Below are 24,954 nucleotides of genomic sequence, written 5' to 3' on the forward strand. Positions count from 1 at the left end.
TTTTCCTTTTTCTTTTTTGTCTCCTCAGACAAAACTTTTCAGTTGTTATGCAGCTTCTGCCAGGAAAGCAGTAATCGTGAGTTGACTTCCAACTTTGTAACAAATGGGGAAAGGCGGAAGTGTCTTTTTTCATAAGGCATTCAGCACATTTGTAGTTTTTTTGTGTGGCCATTGTTCCTACCATCCTCCTCAAAGTTGTTTAGTGCCAGTAAAAATAATACAGATCCCCTCAGGCCATGGAAAAGGTACTAGTTTTAAGTCGATGTTTCATCAGAAGAGTTATTATAATATTTGATTAAGGTTCAAAATTTCCTTAGTGTTACTTTAATGTCATAATATTGTGACTTTATCTTTATTATATATAAAATTATTATTATTATTATTATTTAATATTTCTGTCTCGCTGACAAACACACCTCAGCCGATTTTTCAATAATATAATGAAAATGAGCGGAAATGTGAATATTTACTTCACCAGTCAATTTTCAATGTGCACCCCTAAATTTTCTACTTGCGTCCCTAAAATTTCAGGTTAGAGGTCACTGTGCTCCTCGCAAAAAAATAAATAAAAAATCAGTGTGTAGCGCTGTGTAACATCGCAATTTTTTCTCCAAAAAAAAGATCTGCCTTTTTTTCTTAACATATAGCAATTAGGGCTATATGCATGGTAGCTCCTGGTATGCTTAATAAAAATAAAAATAAATCTCTCCTGCATGGGGTACCTGGAAGCACAAATTTGAGAACCACTGCAATATCTCAAGTGTTTAATGTGTGTGTGTATGACTATGCATGACGTGTTTTTGGACAGTTTTGTACATGTGTGCGGGTTCTACTCACTAGTGCCCTCTTCTGACACCATTCCAAGTCCTTCTGCTTTGTTCTGCCTCTCGAAAGCATTCAGGTCCAGAACGCTGGTCACAAACCACACACGGTTCGTTATGCAATAAACAAAAGCAATCATGTGCAATAATTGGGCAACTCGACGGGGCTCTTAATGATGCTTCATTTTGAATTCTAGCTCAGAGAATTAATCTGATCTGCCATACTGTTTAAATGTCTTGGTAGGTTCTGCTGTTGTGGTTAGCAACAAAATTCTAATGGGATCCACGGGTCTCTTTCATGATGCTGCAGCTTATCAACTTCACATCATTCGAGAGCTCTGACAAATATCGAAAGTAAAGTAACATCAAAGGGACACTTTGTTAGAGACCTGCAGGTTTGCATCAGCGCTTGAACGCTCAGGAAGAAGCCCACGTCCTTTTTGTCCTTCAGGTAGTCCAGCATTCTCTGCGCGTGGACAAAAAGCAAAGAATAAGATTGCATAACATTGTATTTTTTTTTTTTTAATGGAATAACCACGCACAGATAAATTGCTCTGAAATCCAAACAGTATGAAAATAAGCCCAGTAATGGCTGCGAGTGCAGCATGACCTGACCTGTTGCACGTCACAGTTGCCGCCATTAAGGATGGAGATCCCGAGCTTGAGAGTGGACGAAACCATGGATCCGGGCTCACCTGAAACAAAACAAGTGGACTCGATCGCTGTATGGATTTGAAAACATTCTGAATGGAAAAAACAAAACAAAACAAAACATGACAATAAGAAATCAAACAACCAAAAGACTCTCACACTAAAATGGCTGCCAAAAACAACAGGGCAAATGAAAAAACGTACTTCACGGCAAGACATTTTGTATGCGCACCTTTGCAGGCGCTGATCATCTGCAGCACCATCTCGGCAGCTCCGCGGTTGTGCAGGCGGGACTGCTGGTACAGGAGCCTCTGCTTCTCCATCTCCTTTTCCTGGTGGGGCGCAGAGCAGGAGGGAAGCGGCTGTAACCATGCCCGAGCAGAGTGCACTGCCCCCCCCCCCCACACACACACACACACTCACTCTCGCTCTCTTCACACTGCACGCACAGAGCCGGCCCATGAGGATCTAAGCAAAATCGGATTTTGAGGCCTTCTATTTCTGCCAATATGATTGATTATTGATCTCACGTACTTACTATAATCTCGATGAAGATCTGGCACAGATGTTTACATCATTTTTCTGCTGTCAGCTTTACAATGTCTTTATGAATTTAAATCTCAAAAGGCGGTACATTTAGCTCGAAGAGTAGACTCACTCGCAAGCAATTCAACAGTAAGTGGAATATTAAATATCATTAAGGCTTAACAACAATAAACTAGTATACTGTGTATTTACTCTAAATGTGTCATCTGGTTTATTATTTTGGTTTAAAAATATATATATATTATACCGGTAAAAATAATTTGTAAAATGACTTATGTACAAAACTATGCCTTGGGCCAGCTCTGCTCACACCCACGCACACATTTCCTCGCTCTCCCACACGCACTTGCTTCTACCGTGTGCATTAGTTTCGGAAGCTATCCCAGCAGCTTGGTAACTTCCGCAGGTTACAAACGGCAGTCAACATTTGGGCCAAAAGCGAAACACACACACACACTCGCATACACGCACTCAACGTACGTTCATCCCCCAGCATGCAACTCTCACTTCCAAGAGTACAAAAAAATACTAGTGCAACATTTGTACCATTCATTAGTGCAGGCAGTTAAAAGGGACATACTGTCGTTTCTGATCATTGTGCCTCGGAATGAAAGTTGTGATGCATCAATGTCAAATGTTATGTTACAACATATCCCCTTTAACTTGTTTCTTTGATGGGATACTGGATATACTGTAGAAGTGACGTACCGTAGTTCCTCAAAAAGTGGCCGTATCTCGAATAAAGAGCTTTTGAGGTCTAGCATACAGCAAGGACCTCCTCTTGATATATGTACCGCTAATTGACATTCAAATTAAAAAGTTGCCTTATTTTCAGGGAGAATTCCTATTTTTTTTTAGACAAAAAAAATCCTTTATGAGAAAAAAGCAGTTTTTTTTTTTTTACCCCAAAGACATATTTTGTTGGGTTGACAAACCCTAGTCTTCAGAGAATTAAGTTGTATTACTCCACGATAAAGTTGTCCGATTGTGACATTAAAATTTAATTCTAATGAGGAAAAAAAGTCAAATTTTAACAACCACACCAAAAAAAACATCTTATTTACATATATTCCACCTTTTGTTCTGGAATTGGCACTAAGATAAAAAAAAAAAGGGACTATATTCTTGAAAAAAAATCAACAAAATATGTAAATAATTTGTTATTACTTAAATACATTTTTGATGTTTTTTTATTTATTTATTTATAGTACTGAATAAATAATATTGGCCTTCCCCTACTACAGTTGCGTAAATAAGCACTCTCAGCCACAGTATGCAGAACTACGGTACTTCAAAACATTGGTGCATAATATTCCACTATCAACGCAGCCCTAATGTACAGCAGTGCAGTGAGATATGTGAGTTTAATTTGTTCTGGTTTGCACACCGTGGCCAGCTGGGGGCAGTATCATCCAAATACAGTATACATAGAGACGCAGGAGGTGTTAAAAGTTAAGTTAAAGTACCACCACTGATTGTCACACCTCACAAGTCCTCAGCCGTAATATTATTATTATTATTCTTTTTTTTTTTTTTTTGAAAATTCAATTTGAGTTTTACTTAATTGGTTAGTTTTGATTCATTGGAATTTTCCAAAGGCACCCTAAAGGTTTCACGTGTTTCCAAAACACGTATGATTCTCTTTGTTTTTCGTGTAGTTTGCCAATAAACTGGGCTCTTTTTGAAGAATTGTTTCCTAACTGCCACTGCACTGGATCCAGCGCTCGCCAAGTCAGAGCCAGAAAAATCTAAACCTGCCGGAAAAACTGGAAGTTGGGTCACTCATATCTCAAGGCGTCACTGTATACTATTATTATAATGCAGCTATACAACATTGTTTCACACATTACCAGCCTTTGGAGCACATGACTCATTTACCCTCCCACTGAACATCATGCCCAAGAACCCCAACCCACTCTCGCCCTATTATGCACCTGACTGCCTGGTTGTAAACGTCATGAACCTCTTTTCCAATTGTTTGGCTCACCTTGCAGCCAAAGGGTGTTGTAAGCATTGTGAACGAAGTGTGTGTGGGAGCATGCACCGGGGCTCAACAATTCATTAAATTTAAATTGACATTGCAGCGTCCGAGAATGCGATTTTCAAATCGCAAAAAAAAAAAAAAAATACATTGCAGCAAATCGGGGGAGTTGGGACAAACAAAATCAAACGAATGTCACGGTTAGTTTTCCTGTTATCAAGTGAGACACGTTCCAATGAGAATGTGAGTAAAAGGGTGTGAGTGGGGCCACGGAAATCTGCTTGGACCCGCAACTTGGGACTGGGGGATGAAAATAAAGACTCTGCGATGTTCCGATCTAGCAAGGGCATGCACAGCTCAGTCCGCCATCGCAGGATGTGTTGAGAGTGAGACCACAAGAAGATTATTTTTTTTTAAAATACGACGACTGTAGTTGTCTGTTGTGGGGTGGGCTTGGGATGGGGGGGGGGGTGCGAGTGTGTTGATGCCGTGTGGTCACTGGTGGCGCGGGGAGCTGCTTCTTCGCTGACTCCCCTGTCTCCCCTTCCCCTGGTCCCCCCATACCATCTCTGTCTGCCGCACCTCAAAGGATGGCTCCTCCCCCTCCTGCTCTTCCCCTTCGTCATCCTCACCAATATGGCAACTCTGCAAAGGAGACAACAACAAAAAAAACAGGAAATTATATTCAAGGTCCATGAGGAAAATGTTGGATATGTAGCCTCAGAGTTCGAAAAATCCGCTGATGCGTGCGCTCTGGCAAGAATGAGGCAGCAGATGATGCTTGAGAATGTTTTACAAATACCCCCAAAAGCAATTACTGAGTTGCAAATTGTTGAGAAAAATGTCATAATGTCATAATGACGTTGTAAAAAGTTATAAAAGATTCAAGTCGTATTATTTTAAGAAGAAAAAAAATTCTTAGAGAAAAATATTTTTACAAACAAAAACGTTTTTTGTTGTTATGAAAAGTTGTGATCTTACCATTGTGGAAAAAACAAACAAACACTAGAGTGATATCTGCCAAGACTGACATTATTATTTTCTAGCAGATTCTACCTTTTTTTCCGCATTATAGTCAAACTCATGAAATTCTTCTATTTTTTGCCAATTGCATTATGCCCAAATTGTCCAGAGGGACAGAGGGCAACTAAATAGAAAAATATTAATCGTTAAATACATTTTATTAGTGATGTTTGTAACAACTACCAAAGTCGCATCACCCTGCCATTTACTATAATGGATTTTTTTAAATATACATAATAAACATTTAATATATTTAAAAAAAAAATTTTTTTAAAGGGACATAATCCTAAAAAACTAATAATGTTTAGTCGTTTTGAGCAGATTTTGAATTGCAAACAGATACAAATAGTGCTTTATAGCTTTTTGTTTGTGTACTTTGTCTCAGTACTTTTTGTCCATTTTCCTGTACATCATGAACACCAACCTGCGGGACACACCTTACCTTTGCCATGATGTCAGCGTATGACATATAGAGGTGGTCGACATCAAGTTTTCTGCGACAGGAAAACAGTCAATGAGTCTCGGTTAAAAGAAGAAGAAGGAGGAGGAGAAGAAAACCCCCGAGACGCTCTTACGTTTTCTCCGTGAGAGCGGTTCGGCTGAAATGCAGAATGAGCTGATGAAGCGGGTCGGGCTTGGTCTCCGTCTCTTCTTCTTCTTCCTCCTCTTCCTCCAAGGCTTTCTATTAAAAGTACATGCAGCGTAACCTTTACATACTCTTCATTTTCCATGCATATGCATTTAGAATATTCTCATGATAATTGTCTATATGAAATAAGTTTCCCCAAAAATATTTAAATCCTTTCATGTTTCTCTTGTCTGGGTCACTTTCATAAAAGTCATCTAATTTAAGGGTGAAATAAACATTTACGTTTTTTTTTTTAGTGGTGCCAATGACACGAAAATCGGAAAAAGGATAAAGATTGTAATGGGAAGATGACAAACCGATAAGTCGTCAATCATCTTGTCTTCAAACGAGTAGCCCTCCGTAATCAACCAGTTGCGCTTGTAGGCGTCCAGAAACATGTTGGTGGCTCTGTGCCTGTAGGGGGACGTGCTGTTAGCATCATATCATGACACATCTTTGCCTATTAGGCCATTGGTTCTCAAACTTTATCGGTCCAGGGACCCTTTACCAGCGACAATTATTTCTCAAAAATATAACCGGCAATTAAACATATGCGTGCCCTGGGACGCTTTGTGATTGCAAAAAAAAACAACAACAACGTCATATTGTTATGATAATAATAAAATTAAATTTTTTAGAGAAGAAAAGCTGTAATGTTATGAGAGCAAAAGTGACCCCAGTTTGAGAAGCAGCGTATCTTTACGTGGGGATATTGTAGAGGGGCGTCATCCTGAAACAGGCCACCACGGCCCTCCGCCGCTGTTTGGACAGCAGCTTGTGCCACACCATCTTCTTGGACTTGAAGGGATGCTCCGTCTACGATACATAAGAACGGAAAGCCTGGACTGTCACTGTGATGTGCAGATGCAACAAAATAGCTCGGGGGTCAAGTTTGTGTTTACAAAATACTATACTAAGACAGTTACCAAGAAAAATCTGCTGCTAGATTTGTATTCTTTGTGCTCACCACTTCAATGTGGTACAGGACCGCAGAAACTTCTTGGACCCTTTTGACCACCTTCTCGGGGTCCTCGGCATCTTCAGCTTTTCCAGACATCTCCTTGTACAGGGACATCTGCCAGCGCATGGCCGGGTCCTCCACCTGCAAGCCGCACATTTGCATTTTGTGTTTATTTATTTCGGATTTATTGTATTCATTTATTTTTGTACTTATTAAGCCAATGTTTCACAGCCTTTAATAAAGCAAAGGTGCACACCAACAAATCATTTTTTTTTTTTTTTAACTGCTGGTCTAAAAGTGACCCAAATGAAATAGCTAACCCGGATGGGTCCAAAAGCGACCAAGGAAATGCATTGGGTTGAGGATTTGACCCAGCACGTTGGGTCAAGATTTTGAACCAACGAGAAGTTATTGATGAGTTAAAGCTACCTAGAAATGAGTTAAGCTGTGGTTAAAAAATTATTGTATTGCCAACATTATCTAAGAAGCAGCAACTTTGCCCTGCGGTAGTAGATGCTCCTCAATGTTTTCCAGTTGTTGTTTTTTTAACTCATTTGCTCCCAAAAACATTTAAATAGGTTTTATATTAAATGTGTCCCAAAAACGTACTTTTATTTTATTTTTTATGCTAGAGCATACAGAAGGCTTTGATGCATCCTCTCAACTGCCATGAACGTTTGAAGAAATGGTAGCTATTACATAAACGGCCAGCAGGTGCCAGCAGAGCAAAAGAGATCAACCAGGGCCATGTTGCAAAAAGCTATTTTCCCCACTGTTCTAAACAGATTTATGATTAACGATGAAACTTGCTAATTGCTAATTGCTACAAAACGGAACAGATACTTTTTTCCTTTTGAAAGAAGAGACTCTAATCTTTCTTTTGTTACATACCATGTTTTTATAGCAACAGAACACAATATTCTTTGGGCCATGCAAAATCTGTCAAAATCCAGTGAAACAGCCGGGAGCAAAGGGGGTTGCTTCAGTGAAAATGGCTGGGAGTGAATTAAGGTTGAGCAAGGTTTTTGCAGTGAATGAGTTTGCGCACAAAACAATAAGTGACTTACTTTGCCTTGGAGATGAATATTGTTGTGTAAAAATTCCCTCACTTCTTCGTCAGTGTCTCTCTACAAGAGAGAGCAAAGCAGTGAGTTAATAACGTCCAGAGTTGGACTGGGCTGCTTTTTATATCGCGCTTTTAACTCCACCATATGAAGTGTCACAGTACCAGTGAGTATCTGATCTTGGCCAGGTTGATGAGCTCCTGGTCGGCGGGTGAGCACATGTTGAGGCCGATGGGAAGCATCTTCTTCAGCGCCGCCACGATGAGCGAGGTCTGCACGGAGTAGCGATCCCCCCGACGCTTCTTTTTGGTACGCTCCTGCTCGGAGCCTCCGGACTAGAACGGGTAAAAAGAAAACGTTCACGCCGGGCCGACACATTCCGCTCACCGGAGACGCTTTTCAGTCACGTCGTACCACTTCCGCTCAATTCGACTTCAAGATGCGCTGTCTGTCATTTTCAAAGGGAGTCAATAATGAAAGGTAAAGTATAAGATCTACAATGTTTATATGATCAATTTCATATGAATATTTGAGTTCAGCAACTGAGCAACCAGATCACGGTGATTAAAGTGCGCTTAAAGCTGGATGCATATTTGTTGTACCTTCTGTCATCGAATGGAAGAGCATTTAATTGTTCTGACTGTCAGTATAACTCACTGGTATCATTATAATGGATATAAAAAGTTTACACACCCCTGTTCAAATGGCAGGTTTTTTGTGATATAAATAGGAAGTCATTATGAATGGTTCCAAATAGTAGTCATTGTTAGTACAAAAACTTCAGGCTTCTGCTAGAAAGGAAATGAAACAATGTCAAGAAAAGCCTACTAAAAAAAATATGAACTATATTAATTAATTAGTTAATCAGAGATACTTCAAATGTTGGCAGGTGTGTGTTGACATCCACTCAACACAGCTATATTACCAGCCGTGAGGGTGCGCACACTTTTGCAACCCCATTATCCATCACATTATTTTTGCTTCCTCTCTTTTTTATTGAATATAAAGATTATAGGTCAGGTTAATGATGGGAAAACATTTGAAACTATTTCTTTATTTAATAATTTTTTTAATTTAAACACAAAAACCTGGCATTTAAAAACAGGGGTGTGTAGACTTTTTATGATATATTTCTTTGTGAATTTGTATGATAAAAAAATCTATAAAAATGAAGGTCAGACTACCAAGGCCTGCGACTGTTATCTTTGATAATAAATGATAATAAATAATATCACTTGACATTTCATTATTGATTTGTCTAATATGCACCCTGGAAGTAGACGTCATCACATGTAATGGGTCTACTACATACATCCAAAAATAAAAAATAAAAAATAAAAAAAATCACCAACTAAGTGCAAAGGGTTGAAAATGGAACAAGCAACGTTTGCAATGTGATGGCCGGATTCACATCATGCAGAGTGGCACCGCATGCGCACAAAAAATGACTCGACAAGAAACGGAAAAGTTGCTCCTCGGAGCTACGAGTATACGCTTTCTAGTCCACTTTCAAACTTTCTTCCTTTGAAGCTGCATCGCACACAATGAAGCCTCACTGTTAGTCACGCACACACCGGGTGCATCCGGAAAGTAATATTCTCGCTCCTTACCGGTAAACACTCTACTCAGAAACCAGTGTTGTTGTTGCTGAAACAATTTCAAATCCAATCTGTAACATAACTTATGGAAAAAAAGTCAAGCGACTGTGACTACTTTCCGGATGCACTGCCCACACAAGATTCTGACTTTGGCTCCGGGGACCGTGGACCGCTTTTTCTCACGCGCTGTTGTCCTGAGACTTGCTTGCGGCTTTCATAACAATCTGTCGTCTTGAGTGCCACAGTAACGCTCGCGCATTTTGCCAAGGACGGGAGCGTCTCGTCTTCTGAGCCGCCAAGGGACAAACACGTGGTGACGTCATCAATGCTTTTTAATAGTGTCAATGAATTAGACGTGGTGGTGGGGGTTGGGGGGTCCAGTTAGTAAAGTGCGATGGAGGCCCCCCGCAGGCCGACGCTCGCTTTTAAATCCCCCTGACAGTTTAGCTTGCGTAGATCCATTGGTGACAGCAAAGGAATGTCCAAAAACCAACAATACTAAAAAAAAAAAAAACATTTGATTTAGCCCACAAGATGCAGCAAAAAAAAAAAAAAAGTGAGCAAATGTGTGCATTTGTATTTTTGTTTAGTATATAATTGCTTTGATTTTGAAAAAAAAAAAGTTTGGACACCCCTGGACTAAGAAAAAAGCTCATGTTGTTGAGGATGACAACGGAGAAGAGTCCGCCCGTGGTATTTGACATAAAAAGCTGTAAGAAAATCCAACATCAGAACAACCCCCTCGACCCCAACTATCTACACACAAACTGTTTTATTAATCAAACCAAGTTGGGATGATGGCGCTCGGCTGCAGATTCGAAAATGACGAGAAACTGCTAAGCCGAGCGCCATGACACCCGTCAGGCCACTACAATCTACAACAGCACAGAGATTTCATCAGGCCACTGCAGACCCCTGCTCGCTGACACACACACACGCACACGCACACGCACACGCACACACACGCTAAACGGTTTTGAAAGCTAATCTAATTGTGACTTTTCTTTCCCTTTTTCTACCCATGTATTTTTTTTTACTAACATAAGCAATAAATTAATCATATGCAAATGTTTTATTCTCATAGTTTAGGTGTATGTTACAAGGGAGGGGGAAGGGTTTCGGTTTATATAGATTGCCGATCAAGACTATGCAACTAATCGATGAGTCCGATTTTCTAAAAAAAAAAAAAAAAAAATTACTTTCCATTGCTTTATTAAAAAACAAAGCAGTATTTCACTTTGCGAGTGAAGAAAATGCACAAATGTAAATTAATTATGAATCAAAAATGTTCCAAAGTAAAAGTAGCTGTTTGCAAAAGGTTATTGAAAAACCATAATCAGTCTGCTTTAATGGCAGTTTAAAGAAATCTGAGAATATTTCTGTCCAGAGGCAAAAATTCTGAGGATTTTCACTAGTTTAACACCGTTAATCTATAAGCAAAAATCATTGATTCATTTGCTAATCGATTATATATATATATATATATATATATATATATATATTAGGGGTGTCAAAATTAGTGCGTTAATTTTAAGTTCCTTTAATGCCACAAATTTTTTTAACACACGATTAATGACTTACTTGGAAAGCCTGTACTGGGAGAATTCCAGAGAATTCCGGTCGCGACGCAGCAGACATGTCCACGTCAAAATTTAGCAGTAATAAATGTAATAATAATGCATATATTTGTGAAAACTGAGGTCAAGTTGTATTTTACAATTTTAAAAATGCTCAGAATTTCACAAGTTACTTCATGTTAAAGATTAGACAGCTCTTCATATGAAAAGAAAAATACACTGAGCTGTCAACGTTTTACAAATGCAATTATGCCATCTAGTGGCAGAAAAATGACCTTAACATAAATTAATATCACACTCGTTTTTTACAGTACAGTACATCTTTTTAATTTTAACTCCATTTTATGAATTATTATGAAATTATAGTATCAATGACTAAAAGATGCAGCCATATGCCTATTAGGGTACCATATTTTTCCACTTTATGTTAACAAGAGTATGAAAACTTAAAAATATTTTATTATACATTTAGAACAGATGTAAAATGTGCGATTAATCATCAGTTAACTATTGAAGTCATACGATTAATTGCGATTAAACATTTTAATCACCTGACACCCTTAATAAATATACCACAATTTTGAGCTACAGTGTGTGTGTTTCTGTGCACGTGCGTGAGTGAGCGTGCGTGCGTGCGAGCACGTGACGGGGTCTGCGTGGTAACAAGTGTGGCGTTCCACGGCGTGAAGCTTGACGAGAAGCCTGGCCCAAACCCAGTGGGTGCCCATGCGGTCAGCCCAGCGCTCGTGCACAAACAAAGTCTAACCTCTCCGTCTCCGGCCTAGCGGCCCGCCGTCCGACCCCGACCCAGGATACAAGGAGAGAGCACAGTTAGCGACACGCCACCGTCCGTCCTCGACCGCCACAAACTGCCTCTCAACAACGCTCCTGGGAGTTTGGCGTGTTAATGTGGTGGAAGTCAATGGCGTCTCATGAGTTACAGTGCATCCGCAAAACAAACGTTTTATGATCCTTATTCCAAATTCAATCAAATCAAATTTTTACAAAAAAAAAACATAATGAGGATGAATAAAGAACTATGTTGATGAGAGTTGTGTTGACTTTGCTGCCATCTTGTGGCTTCTATAAGACATTACAAAGCTTTATCGGGGAGGTCATCAATCGGAAAACATTATTTTCATGTTATCATTATGTGGTGTGTTTTGGAAGAAGAGTGTAACAGAACAAAATGTGCAAGAAGAGAATCACTGTCAATATTTTCCGGATGCACTGTAGACACAATAAGAACACAAGATTGTGGCTGGTTCGGCTCTGGGGGCGTGGCCATCTTATTATCCACAGAGGAAAAGACGCACACGGCTGACATGAAAATGTGTTGTATGCGTTGCAGCATGTGCAAACGTTAGTAAGTTGATCAGAGATTAGTTCCGTAATGTGTTACTGTTACAGCATATGGAGTGACTGACATGTCTTTGGCTGGATTTACACTGCATGTGTTCAATTTGGATACATTCGCATTTCTATTTTCTTAAACGTACATATCGTATTTATAAGCAATAAAACAAGTGAACCTATTGATTTAAATGAAGATAACGACCACATCACTTACAGTAATTTAATAAAGTTTTATTTTATTTTATTATATTTATTCACAACACATCCTGCGTACATATCAGTTGTACACATTTAACTTTTTTAAGTTCCATGCATTCGTTTCGGCACATTTTTTATTTAACATTCCTGTGATTTAATGATTATTTAGCGTAAGTACCGTATTTGTCGGATGCAAAGTCACTCCGGAGTATTGCACCAGTCAAAAAAATGCACCGTGAAGAAAAACACAAGTAACAGTGGACTATTATAAGTCACACTTTGGGGGAAAATGTATTTGACAAAAAACTGAGACCAAGGAGGAGTAGAGCTTAGACTCGGATCCAAAATCGGCGTTCCCTTATCGTATTGGTGTCAAACTCCGGTCCTGGAGGGCCGCAGTCCTGCAGGTTTTGGATGTTTCCGTTCTCCAACACAGCTGATATATGATCAGCTCATCAGCAAGCTCTGCGTAAGCCTGATAACGACCCTGCTGATTGGAATCAGCTGGTGTTGGAAGAGGGAAACCTGCAAAACCTGCAGGAGGCCCTCGAGGACCGGAGTTTGACACCTCTGCCTTATCGTGTTGACGTCAGTGAAATTTTTCTTTTTTTAATATTTCAAAATTTAAGCGCAGTGTTCAAACTGTGTTAAATGTTATAATAGCTTATAATAATACGAATCATACTTTTGACCTTTTGACCTGAAATCTATTAAAAAGTTTGATCTAAAAAGTTTTAGAACCACTATATGTACTTCTAATGTGACTTATATATTTGTTATTTATTTTATTTAACACCTCGAATATACCAAATTTACATAATATTTAATGTTCTATGCACCCGTAACACACGGCCACTAATCATTTGTGTCATTTAAAAGACACACCCTCAATTACCGTATTTTCATTTGGAAATCGGAATATAATTCCATATCCAAATTGTGCCAAATTAGAGCATTAAAAAAAAAAAGAGAGAAAAAAATCGAATTTGTGCTACTTGAACCACGCAGTGTAAATCCAGCTTAATGGTGAATAAAAATGTGTGTTGGTGCTGGACATTTGTGTGCGAGTGTGTTTGTGTGTCCTCTCTCACCTTGCTCATCTTGCTCTTACTATCAGCGGTGAGGAAGGACATGTTGTTGATCTCATTCATCACCACAAAGTTCTGCTCCTCACGCTTGAAATTCTGCAGAGATATAACCACACGCGCACACACAAAAACGCACGTGACAGCAGTGGCGGGAAGCGACCAAGAACAAATACTTCTTAACTCATTCACTGCCATAAATTCATTAAAAAACAAAAATAATATTAAAAATTAGGGGCAACGGGCAATTAAAATTTTGTACGATTAATCACAAATTTTATATCTGTTTTAAAAGTACAATAAAAAAAATAAATAGATTTTTATACTCTTGTTAACAAAAGTGGGAGAAAAAAAAGTTAAAGTAATAGAAATAGTTCAAATGAATTTATGACGTTTATAGCCGTCAATGGCAGTGAATGAGTTAAATGATCGATTGTTTGATCAGCCTACTTCGATTTCGAAGGAAAATTCGGGGCAAAACTCACGTGAGATTTGGACCAGAAAATGAAGACCTCGCCCACCATCCTGAAGAGCTCCTCTGCGTCGGGATCGGGGCACGTCAGCCATCTCGCCCTGCAGACGAACAGCGATGACATCACAGCGCAAGCTTTCACGCGAATCTCATGAATAATTCTATCGATTCGTGTACCTGTTGTTGTCCACATAGCGGATGAGCAAAGGGTAGAGGGCGTAGAGGTCCCGGCACAGCACGGCAAACTCGTCTCGGATGGTCCCGTCCTCGCTGTCCACCTCCGACTTGCCTTCCATGCGAAGATGGTCCTCCTCGGCCACCACCTTGCCCGAGCGCTTCTTCAGCTTCTCCATGGTGGGGATGAAGTGGGACTTAAGCATCTCCGGCATGGCCCGGCTCACGATGGGCTGAGCGAACACTGCACACAGCATGATATCGAAGCTTCAGATGATATACTGCCCAGTAAGAATGTAATTATACTCCACAAAAAATAGAAACGCAACATTTTTGTTTTTGCTCTCATTTTTTACGAACTCAAACTTCTTCCACATAAACAATATCACCGTTTCTCTTAAATATTGTTCACGCAGCAGTCTAATAAATCTGTGATAGCGAGCACTTCTTCTTTGCCGAGATAATCCATCCCACCTCACAGGTGTTCCATATCAAGATGCTGATTAGACACCATGATTAGTGCACAGGTGTGCCTTAGACTGACCACAATAAAAGGGCACTCTGAAAGGCGCACTTTTGGTCTGGGCGCTCCGAAAACAGCAAAAACAAGTGTTGCATTTATATTTTTTCTTAAGTTTATAAATTCAAAACATGACCTGCAACAGAAGGTTATGGGGATAAAATATTTAGGTGTTTTTTTACATTCAAAAATGTCAAAATACTGTTTTTATTTTGAATTATAAAAAATAAAAAAGGTTTTCGTACCAAATATTGAGAATCACTAGCTTGGTTATAGTACGTTTCATAAACACAAGATCGCATGAACATTGATTTGAAATGTTCCAAAAACACTGCAAATAACTCCCATGGCATTTAGGGGTACTAATGCTCCCCCCACTGACCTGCCAACCTCTTCATCCAGGACGCCTCGTCGATACCCAGATTGTTGACCACAATCTTCATGATGCTACCCAGGAGCTGGTTGAGGTGCTCGGAGGTGACCGAGGTGCAGATCTGGCCCTCCAGCTCGGGGAAGTTCTCCAGGCCCCTCTCCCACCAGCGCGGGAGGTAATTACACAGCATGGGCAGCGTGATCTCGATCACGTGAGGCATTTCCGTGTAGCGCGCACCCGACTCGGCCAGGTCGTGGATTTCCTTCATGAGGATATCCAGCTCGGGGATGTCGGTACACAGCTCCTCCACTTGGTTGGGAAGACCCAAAACTGAAGGAGGCAAAAAACGTTCACAAAAACACACGTTTTTTTTTTTTTTGCCACACTGACTTTAGAGCAACAATTATTTTTCGGCTCTTCAGAGAGTTCTTTGTGGTGACAAATTGAACTTCTTTTTTCTTTTTCTTTTTTTTCTTTTTTTTTTTTTTTTTTCAGACAAATTGAACTTCTATTGACCAGTATTACAGAGTGCAGACATTTTCACATAGGGGTGCACTCACTTTTGTTGCCAGCACTTTTGACATGAATGGCTGTGTGTTGAGTTGTTTTAACGGGAAAGGAAATGTACACTGTTTTTCAAGTTGTACGCAGAATACTTTATTATGGGATAGCTTTTTACGCAACAGGAGTTTGATATACTTCTTTTCTGGTTACTTGTACTGGAAAATGAATCAAACGATTCCACAAATTAATAGAGCTGAGTATCGGTTCTAATTTCCTCAATCGATTCGATTTCGATTCACAAGAGTTTCGTTCGATTCCGATTTTTTTCCCTTTCTTTTTTCCCCCCGATTCACTTCAGTTCAATCTGATAGCGGTTAATCGTGGAACATCAATTCTTCTTAAATGTTAAGGACATGATAAAAACTACACATACATTAAATTCCAAAGTAAATTTTGTGTAGGCAGTAACTTGTTAAATTATTTAGTTTATTAATGAAAGTAACACGTGTTTTAATCAGTTAAGTGTTACACAAACATTGACATCAGCAAGGATGAGATGAAAATATTTTCATAATTCTAATTTAATAATTGTAAATATAAACTTAAAATATTCTAAATGGTCTTAAAGTGCAATAAGTCAGGTCTTTCATAAATTTAAGAAAATACTTTTAAATTCATGTGAACAGTAAATATCAAGAAAACAGTAAGATACAAAAACAATTTGCCTTTAAAATTCAAATTTCTTCCAAATTTATGGGAAAAAAAAGATATTTAAATAATAGATTCATGGTTTTATGAATCGATATTGGGCTCAAAAAGGAAAATCGATTCGATATCAATTATTATTATGTCTTTAAACCCAGCCCTACAAGTTAATATTTATAAAGGGCGATGATGATGATGATGATGATGAAGATGATGATGCGTTGTCATTAGACTCACTGCTTCTTTCCCGGGGAGTCTTGGTGGTGTAAACGGAAAATGCGTTGAACTCATTCAGCTCCGGCTCCAGGAAGGCGACCGGCATCGCAGCTGCGAGGTGGGCCAAACACTCGCCAAGCGCGGGACGCTGTCTGCACAGGAGGACGAGCAAGCGGGAAAGGACGATACGGATGAAAGGCAGGCCGCAGGACAAAGAATAATTCGAAGAGGGAAAGTCCAAAGAGCAGGAAGAGAAAAGGGGGGAGTGGAGGGAAAGAAGAGGAAAGAGATGGAAGAGGAGGACGAGAAGGATGAGGGAGAAGAAGAAAAGGAGGAGGAGGGAAAGAAAGGGGAAGGGCGGGAGGAAGAGAAGAGAGAAAAGGAAGAGGAGTGAAGATGGAGGTTCCCACTCACTTTTCCACATGCGGCGTTTTCACCGTGCCCAGCGAGTAAATGCTGCACATGATCCGATAACAGGAGATTTGCAAGTCGTCCACTGAGGAGAAGGAAGCCAAAGTGTCACCGCGGCTGCGTGTGGACGACAACCGGACCCCACCCGACTGGACTCACTCATGACGTCGTCCCCAAACTGGTGCTGAGCGATGTGGTCGAAGAGCGATGTGAGGACGGGCAGAAGAGCGTTGGTGGTGTAGTTGATGTTTTGGGCCACGCCTTTCACCTACGGCAAGCAGCGAGGCTCATTTCTCAGGCACATTTGGGCTGAGTATTGCACCTTGGCCTCTATGACTTCATCAGGTTCATCTGACCTGGTTGCGGCTGGACAATTTGCCCAGCTTGAGATTCTCCACCATCTTCTCAATGTCGTCGGCGGCGCTCTCGAAGAACTGACGCAAGCCGGCCTTGACGATCTCAGGCCCCGACTTCATTACGGTCCTAAGAGGGTGACGCAGAAATATTATTATTATTATTGATTTATTTATTAACTAGAAGCACGCGTAAAAGGAGACGCCAGGACGAGACGCACCGGGCATCCAGCGAGCGGGACAGAATGTGAAGGCAGTTGACCACGGCGCTTGCATCCGTTCCTAGAAACAGCAGGCGGGAGGTCAAGAGGCGCTTCGCTTGACTATCTGCTTAACTGCAGCTTCTCGCCTTCTCAATTTACTCACAAATGTACTCATTCAGAGTGAAATCTGGGCCTGTTTAGTTGAACAACAAGTAATAGTAGCTTCTGTAGAATAGATGATTAAAATCAGGCGACTGGCAACGCCGGTCCTCGAGGGCCACTATCCTGCATGTTTTCGAAGTTTCCCACCTTCCAGCACACCTGATTCAAATGATCAGCTCTGAAACATGCAGGTTTGGACCTCGAGGACCAGAGTTGCCCACCCCTGGCTTAGATCCTGAATACATGCAAATTGAATATAAATCCAGTAATGTTCTGAGGTCAGCATACGTGAGTCAATTAGCGGAGCCCAGAGTTCAAAGCAAACATGGTGCATCAGCATTTAGCTCTTATGCTGCACACAAATGGAATAAGCTGCCAACGGAAGTGAAGTCAGCCCCAAGTGAAAATGCTTCTAAATTTAAATGAAAAATATTCTTTTTTGCCCATACCTATGATTAAAATCTATTAAAGCTTTTCTATAATCAGTTTTTCCCAAATCTTGTCCTTCTAGTTCTAATTCTTTACTTTGCTTTTAAATGTCTTAAATTATTCCAATCACACTTAGGCTGTAAGCGGCAAAAAAAAAAAATAAATAAATAAATAAATAAAACATGCGCTAGATGAGAGCACGAGAGGGCAAAAACTCAATGTGATCGGCACAAAGGAAGAGGAAGAAAAAGATGCAGAGGACAGACACACTCACGCCGTGCTGATCGCTTACCAAAAAGAGAAACTCTGTGCCTCACCAAAGCAGCCAACTTACAGAAGATACTGACACGGAGGAGAAAATAAGAGGAAGAGGAGAAAACCGGGGAAGGAGAGATGTTGGAGGTGACATGGAAAGCCAACATTAGGAGGGGACGTGGAAGAGGGCAGACGCATCACACACGAGTTGTTTTTCTGTTTGCTTGGTTGGTTTTAGTAAGAAGTGTGGAAAATGATTTCAATAAAAATCAGTGGAACCTTCAAAGTCAAACACTACTATTTATCAACGGTTAACCCAAAGCGTGGGCAAATCTTTGTACTCAAGTGCCACATTTAATCTTTTTTTTTTCTTCTTCTTTTTTTTGGACAAATGAGCCAGGTCAATAATAGCGGTCAAAATTCAAATATGTATGAGTATTTTCTCATTTTTAAATTGCATTATTCAACGTATTATTCAATGTATTTATAACCAACCAATTATGTTTTAAAATTGACAATTTTAATTTGATTTAATTTTAATTGCATCATTTATCTAGTTATTGTCAACATGCTATCCCATTGTCAAACATACATATGTAAAATTGTTATAAATAGTATTATTTATTATTTAAAGAAATGAGCCAATTACTGTATATAATGAGAAAAAAAGTAAATAGGGAATCCTAAAACAAAAAATTGCAAATAAAATATATTTACAATGAATAACCAATTATTTAATAAGAAAATGGATAAAAATGAATTTGAAATGAATAGATATAAACTCAATAAACAACCAAAAAACCTATATTAGAGGGCGGGGGGAGGGGGGGGGGCTAAATGAATGCAATCAATATTACAAGACTCTTGATGATGTAAATAATTAGTGGTGCGGAGTAAAGAATATAGCGGACTTAATATGACCACCGGGCCACCATAGGCGTAACATATTTTCACACTATAGAGTACATTATTTAAAAAATAAATACATAAAAATGCTTCTGTGACACAAATCCTCCTGGTAATACGCTTTTATCATTTACGTTACTAGACACAGATTCTTATACTTATATGAAATAAATAGTGCTAATACAGTTTATGCAAAATATGATTCTTGTGTTTCACTGTCATTCTAAGATGGCTGTGAACCTACCTTGCAATCATTTCCTTCTCCTTGTTGGACGAATGTCCTCCACTTCCCAGGACTTTAGCGGGAGTGGACAGGAAGTAGAGACAGTGGTTCTTGAAGTACTGATTTACAAGTGGCAAGAGAATCTATGGGCAAAAACAAGGTTTAACAAAACGGTAACACAAATCACTCAAATATCACCCAGGTGACATTCAGTTCATTGGCGCATAAAACACAAGTTTTCAAACTTTTGGGTTCCAGGAACCACTCGGGCTCGTCAACCACTGGTTATAAAAGTACAACTGGCGCACCTTGGCAAAGAACTTGATTTCTTGCTCGTGCGGCGACTTCTCCACTCGACCACTGCTAACCACGGCCTCTGTTAAAAGAAAGATCAGGAAGAAACGTCACGTCGACGTTCATGTCGTGAACTCGCTTCTGTCTTGCTTACCCAGATGAGCGATGAACTCTTGGGCAATGTCCATCCACTTGAGAAGCTTCTGCAGGAAGCCATAGGCAAAGCGCTTTTCAATGGACGAGATGTCCTGCTCCATGTCCTTCATGCCCCTGACCATGGAGAAATAAAATAGAACAAAAATCATTTTATTGATGTAAAGATGCTTTTTCGTGTTGTGATCATTGAATAATCATTATAGTGTCACTCCCAATATTTGATTCAACTCAGCATAACTTGACTTACAACTTGTTTAAGCCAAAAGATGGCATGACTTAAGACGTGAGTTCATAAGAGGCAAACTCTTTTTTCACATCAAAGCGGGCATTGTATATAATTGGCCAGCGTGTGGACTGGGGTTTTGAGCATTTGTGACCATTTTAGAGTGCCTCATTGTCTGCCACGAGTGCGCATACAATACATAAAGAAGGGGAAAGAGCAAGGCAAAATAAATAAAAAATATATAAATAAAATGTAAGTCCAACTTGACAACCAGTGCGAACTGGGGCTTCAAGCGGGTGTGGCCTCTTTAGAGCGCCTTGTTGTTGCAGCATGAAGAAGCATTGAAAAGCCCAGTGATGCTCAAGAGATGTAGTAGTCTAGTGGACAACAGCAAACCCTGCTTCCTTGACAAGTCCACCATGTTTTCTGTTTCTCAGAACTACTCCCAAAAACGTATAAAAACATTATATTTTAAATATTGCCATGGTCCCCAAAAAGTATTTATGGTTTTTTATGCTAGAGCATACAGAAGGCTTCGATGCAGCTTCTGACCTGAAGAGAATGCTTGAAGCAACGGTCATTATTACAAAAACGGCCAGCAGGTGGCAGCAGAGTATAAGTGATCAACTAGGGCTATGTTGCAATAAGCTGTTTTCCCCACAGTTCTAAACAGATTTGTGAATAATGATGAAACTTAGCTATATTCTAATGCTAATTGCTGCGAAACAGAAACAGATAGAAATATACCTTTTTTTTTCCTGATGAAAGAAGAGACTAATCTTTCTTTTGGTAGGTTCCATGTTTTTATAGCAATAGAACACAATATTCTGTGGGCCTTGCAAAATCAGTCAAAATCCAGTAAACCAGCCGGGAGCGAAGGGGATTGCTTCAGTAAAAATGGCTGGGAGTGAATGAGTTAATAGTGAATGACGTCCAGTGTCAGTACGTCTGCCATCTTTGACCAAAACAAAACAATGATTACTTTGAGCTGAAAATGTGAGAATAAACAGCCGACCTGGTTACGGAGTATCCGTTGAGTTGGAGGAACTTGAGCACGTCCTGGGCTTTTTCTCGGTCCCTAGCCTTCTCCTTAGCAGTCAGAGTGTCATAAGGCACCAGCAAAGGATGCGTGCCGCCACCTGAAAGGACACGTTTGGTTGAGCAACTTGCAACTGGCGCAAGCACGGCACAGAGAAAGTTTCTCACCTTTGGATTGAAGCTCCAACTTCTTCTTCCGGCCCCACGTGTTGTGGTAGTTTTCAGCCAGCTGCTCGGCCATGGACTGCAGAGAGGGGGGAGAAGCATCTCATCATCTGGTGGAGCTGGAAGTGAAAAAACTAACTAACAAGAGAGACATGTCTGATACAAACCTGCAGCTCTCTGGACAGCGCCATTCCTGTTATGTCAATGGGTTGAGGGCTGTAACCATGGCTGGGATCATACGTAGCCTGGACACAGAGATGGGTTTTTTTCCCCCCCACACTTTTTGTCCATAACAAACTACAAGCATGAAAATAGCCTGAGAGTACCTGAGCAGTTTGGGATATTTTCCGTGTGGCGGCCTTCTTCTCGACGTCTCCCTCGCCATCTCGGGCTTTCTCCAAAGTCCACTCCCATGCCAGCATGGCTTTGATGGATTCTTTTATTGGCCAACGATAAATCTCCTTGTCCTGAGGCGCACAAGCAAGCGGGAGAAGTATGCAGTTCAAAACTCTTCATGTTTTTTTATTTGGTATGCCAAAAATATTCATGGGTCAATGTGACCCACTGTGTAAACTTTACAAACATAAAAAAAAAGCGTACACAATTGACATTTCAAATTTTGGTGCCTGTATATTTAACATACAATATTAATTAAAAAATAATCAAAAAAGGGAAGTTTTTTTTTTTTTTTTTTAACAGGATGGTTAATCAAATAACCAAATAGAAATAATAGAAGTGAAAATAGATTTTCAAGGCCTCTCACTAATGTAAATTCTTGGCAGGCACACATTAAAGAATGTCACAATTCAGTTAGCTCACAGAACCAGAACTCCTCCTTACCTTTTCAGAGAATGTTTTGTACGGCCTCAGCATTGGGTGAGTCTTCGCGTTCTCATCTAACACCTCTCCGTAGGTCCAGTTGTTCTGAATCTGTAAATAAAGCCATTGGAGCAACAACACTCATTAGCAATGAAAAAAGAACTGATAAATTGATGTTGCCAAAACTGACCTTTTCAAATGCCCATTTGTCATGAGTATGCTCTGCGTACTTGTTGATGAAGACATCCAACCTCTCAGGGATTATGGTGCTGTCGACAGATTGACTCGGGTTAGCATTAATACAGCACTTTGGCAAATTACAATTATGAGCAAAAGATGCATGAAGTGTTTTCCCCCCCACTATTTACAGGAGGGCCCGTCACGAATACTGTATAGGCAGCACAGTAGACTATTGGTTGGAAGCTTCTGCCTCACAGTCTAGAGTTCCCAGGTTCGAACCTTGACGTGTTCTCCCCATGCTTGGACTACAACCTTCATGGGGCAAGTGATATGGATGGCTGGATGTTTTCACTTTTCAGCATGTATTTGTCAAATCTCACTTGGTGGTCTCCACTGGTTTGGGATCAAAGTTGCCCTCGGCATCCACGGACGCTTTCTTTTCGGTGTGAGTGGAGTAGCTGGCATCCACGTAGTCGGGCGGGATGGCTCCTGCTATCGCACACAGGCACGGCATGGCGATCTTGAAGAGTTCTGCGTCAAATTTCTACCGTGTGAGGATGAATGCAGAGCGGAGTTACTAAAGGAACCGTGAATTCAGATGAAAAACACCTTCAAGTAGTTGTTAACTTAACACTTTGACTTGTAGTCTTTTAAGCATTCACGAGGACAACTTCACAAAATTCCACCAAACAAGTAACCGAAAATGGATTTGAAAATTGCATTCTACTACATTGTCGTGTCAATCTGAAATTGATTCATTGTTCAGCTCTAATTTCTACCTTTACTATTTGTTTACACAAGATCACGTACTTCTATTTACATACATAGTATGAGTACTTTTGCCAACTCTGGCTAAAGGTGAATATGCAAAGGAAACGGAAAAGAAAGAAGGTCAGATCTCACCTTGTGAGCCAAAGACTCAAGGATTCCCCAGAAAAGTTTGCGGGAAAGATGCAGCTCCTCCTCTGAAGTCACCCCAAAGTTGGCCCAGCCGTTAGGCAAGCAGTAGTACTTCCAGCAGCGCTCATAGTGATTGGTCAGAAGCTATAGGATAAGCATCCATGTTAGTAGAGTTAAAACGTCTGTACTACAGTGAATCCTTGCATATTTGTGGTTTGGCATTGGCAAATTCACACTTTTTGTGCTCAGACTAAATCCATGTCCAATAAAAACATTGTAACTGCATTTTTACAATATTTCTTCTAAAATGATAATTTTGACAGAAAAATAAAAAAAAGATGTGAAATTGAAAAACAAGAGGCGAATCTCATGCGGGAGGCCCGGCACTACTATCTCACACCAATTTTGAGTCCACAGGTCTCATGACCTTGAAGCTACTGAGCTAAAATGCTAAATGTTATGTATAAAAACTCATAGAAAATATTGAGAAATGTGAAGTTGAAAAACAAAAGGCGTAAAAAAGGGTTAACTTAAAAAAAAAAAGATTTAAAAAATGGCAAAAAAAACACTTTATTGGGGGAGCATTAAAAGTTAGAACATATTTATCTTTGTCTTATGTTGGAATGTGCTGATATGTAAAAAAATAATAATAATAAATCTGAAAAAATGTGAAGATTAAATTGGCCGGGCGATTAATCAGTTGTGCCCTAATTTGTAGTTAATAAATCATAATCCTCCTTCAAGTGAAATTGGATAATTGCCCTTTTGGCACAGTGGTTGGGAATCATTGCCCTTGTTTATCACTGCAACCAACATTCTGTATATCTTTTTATTATTATTTATGTACAGCACTTTGGTGTCAACCTCTGTTGTCTTTTTAACGTACCATATAAATAAAGTGGTATGGTATTTATCTTGAAGAATTATTCCTTGTGTTTGTGTACAACAAAATTGATGGAATCAATTTAAAAAAAGTGAGGCAGACCTTGAGCGGCATTTTTGCATATTCGTTGAGGATGGGCACGTCAAACACCAGCCTCCTGAGCAGATGCTGAAGCATGGACGGCCGCAGGTACCTGCCAACAGCACGTCATGAATAAGGACGATTTGTCACTTTCCCGTGGTTCCATATGCCATTTTTCCCCCCACACTGACTTGCAGAGCCACATGAGACACTCCTCGATGACATCCCTCTGGGCCTTAGTGAGGGCTCGGCCGCGGGACAGCCGGTAGATAGTGTGCAGCATGGAGTCGATCATGATGGCGCGGTGATCGGTACCGGCAAATAAGGGGGCGCACTTGGTGAGCAGAGGCAGGACGGCCGAGCAGAGGTAACGGTTCAGTGCCAGGGCCATTTCCGTGGTGCTGAAAGCCACCTAGAGATAAACGGACAAATAAGATCTCCCATACATACGGTAACGCCAAACCGGTAGCTGGGTTGGGGTCGATGAAAAAGATCTAATCTCATCCCTAACGAGTGTACTCGAAGGGCCTACCGTGTCGAGAGAAGCCGCAGCTCTCATGTCGGGCAGGAAGCCGACCTCCAGCACGTGGAGCAGGAAGTCCTGGTTCTCGATACCGTATACTCTGTCCAGAAAGAGCACCATGGAAGCTTTGTGATCGGGCACGAAGCTGGCAGACATCTTGGGCTCGACAACCTGACCGTCTGCGTGTGGGCAGAGGGAAAAAAAACTCTGACAAGCATGTCCAAACAGTAAACTGTGAAACTCCTCTTTGTTTGTGTCAGCCTGGCTGTATTATACTGCCCCCAGTGGTCAAAACGA

At 40.3% G+C, this 24,954-nt stretch overlaps 1 protein-coding gene across 17 annotated transcripts in view; it reads right to left on the minus strand.

The window, feature by feature from the left end:
- The window catches only part of ryr1b (ryanodine receptor 1b (skeletal)), an 81,442-nt gene that overhangs the window by 16,995 nt on the left and 39,493 nt on the right, over positions 1-24,954 (minus strand). For 8 of the 17 annotated variants that reach the window (XM_086080723.1, XM_086080719.1, XM_086080713.1 and 5 more), the window contains 37 exons: positions 24,667-24,836; positions 24,326-24,546; positions 24,156-24,246; positions 23,174-23,314; positions 22,651-22,814; positions 22,281-22,359; positions 22,112-22,201; positions 21,598-21,738; positions 21,439-21,516; positions 21,275-21,350; positions 21,084-21,207; positions 19,844-19,959; positions 19,704-19,771; positions 19,417-19,538; positions 18,304-18,353; positions 17,439-17,499; positions 17,221-17,347; positions 17,024-17,132; positions 16,868-16,949; positions 16,475-16,605; positions 15,038-15,358; positions 14,139-14,379; positions 13,975-14,062; positions 13,496-13,588; positions 11,617-11,631; positions 7,840-8,010; positions 7,679-7,738; positions 6,618-6,752; positions 6,354-6,466; positions 5,968-6,064; positions 5,598-5,704; positions 5,465-5,516; positions 4,564-4,644; positions 1,705-1,804; positions 1,437-1,516; positions 1,211-1,287; positions 838-911 (listed from right to left, as the gene is read on the minus strand). In XM_086080723.1, the coding sequence (XP_085936849.1) occupies positions 838-911; positions 1,211-1,287; positions 1,437-1,516; positions 1,705-1,804; positions 4,564-4,644; positions 5,465-5,516; positions 5,598-5,704; positions 5,968-6,064; positions 6,354-6,466; positions 6,618-6,752; positions 7,679-7,738; positions 7,840-8,010; positions 11,617-11,631; positions 13,496-13,588; positions 13,975-14,062; positions 14,139-14,379; positions 15,038-15,358; positions 16,475-16,605; positions 16,868-16,949; positions 17,024-17,132; positions 17,221-17,347; positions 17,439-17,499; positions 18,304-18,353; positions 19,417-19,538; positions 19,704-19,771; positions 19,844-19,959; positions 21,084-21,207; positions 21,275-21,350; positions 21,439-21,516; positions 21,598-21,738; positions 22,112-22,201; positions 22,281-22,359; positions 22,651-22,814; positions 23,174-23,314; positions 24,156-24,246; positions 24,326-24,546; positions 24,667-24,836 (4,146 nt within the window). The remainder of the gene's footprint in view (positions 1-837; positions 912-1,210; positions 1,288-1,436; positions 1,517-1,704; positions 1,805-4,563; positions 4,645-5,464; positions 5,517-5,597; positions 5,705-5,967; positions 6,065-6,353; positions 6,467-6,617; positions 6,753-7,678; positions 7,739-7,839; positions 8,011-11,616; positions 11,632-13,495; positions 13,589-13,974; positions 14,063-14,138; positions 14,380-15,037; positions 15,359-16,474; positions 16,606-16,867; positions 16,950-17,023; positions 17,133-17,220; positions 17,348-17,438; positions 17,500-18,303; positions 18,354-19,416; positions 19,539-19,703; positions 19,772-19,843; positions 19,960-21,083; positions 21,208-21,274; positions 21,351-21,438; positions 21,517-21,597; positions 21,739-22,111; positions 22,202-22,280; positions 22,360-22,650; positions 22,815-23,173; positions 23,315-24,155; positions 24,247-24,325; positions 24,547-24,666; positions 24,837-24,954) is intronic. The other 9 variants (XM_086080726.1, XM_086080722.1, XM_086080718.1 and 6 more) reach the window with 3 other exon arrangements.

Source organism: Leptonotus elevatus, chromosome 7 (genome assembly GCF_054856555.1).
Source record: "Leptonotus elevatus isolate MCC_2025b chromosome 7, RoL_Lele_1.0, whole genome shotgun sequence".
NCBI classification, from domain to species: domain Eukaryota; kingdom Metazoa; phylum Chordata; class Actinopteri; order Syngnathiformes; family Syngnathidae; genus Leptonotus; species Leptonotus elevatus.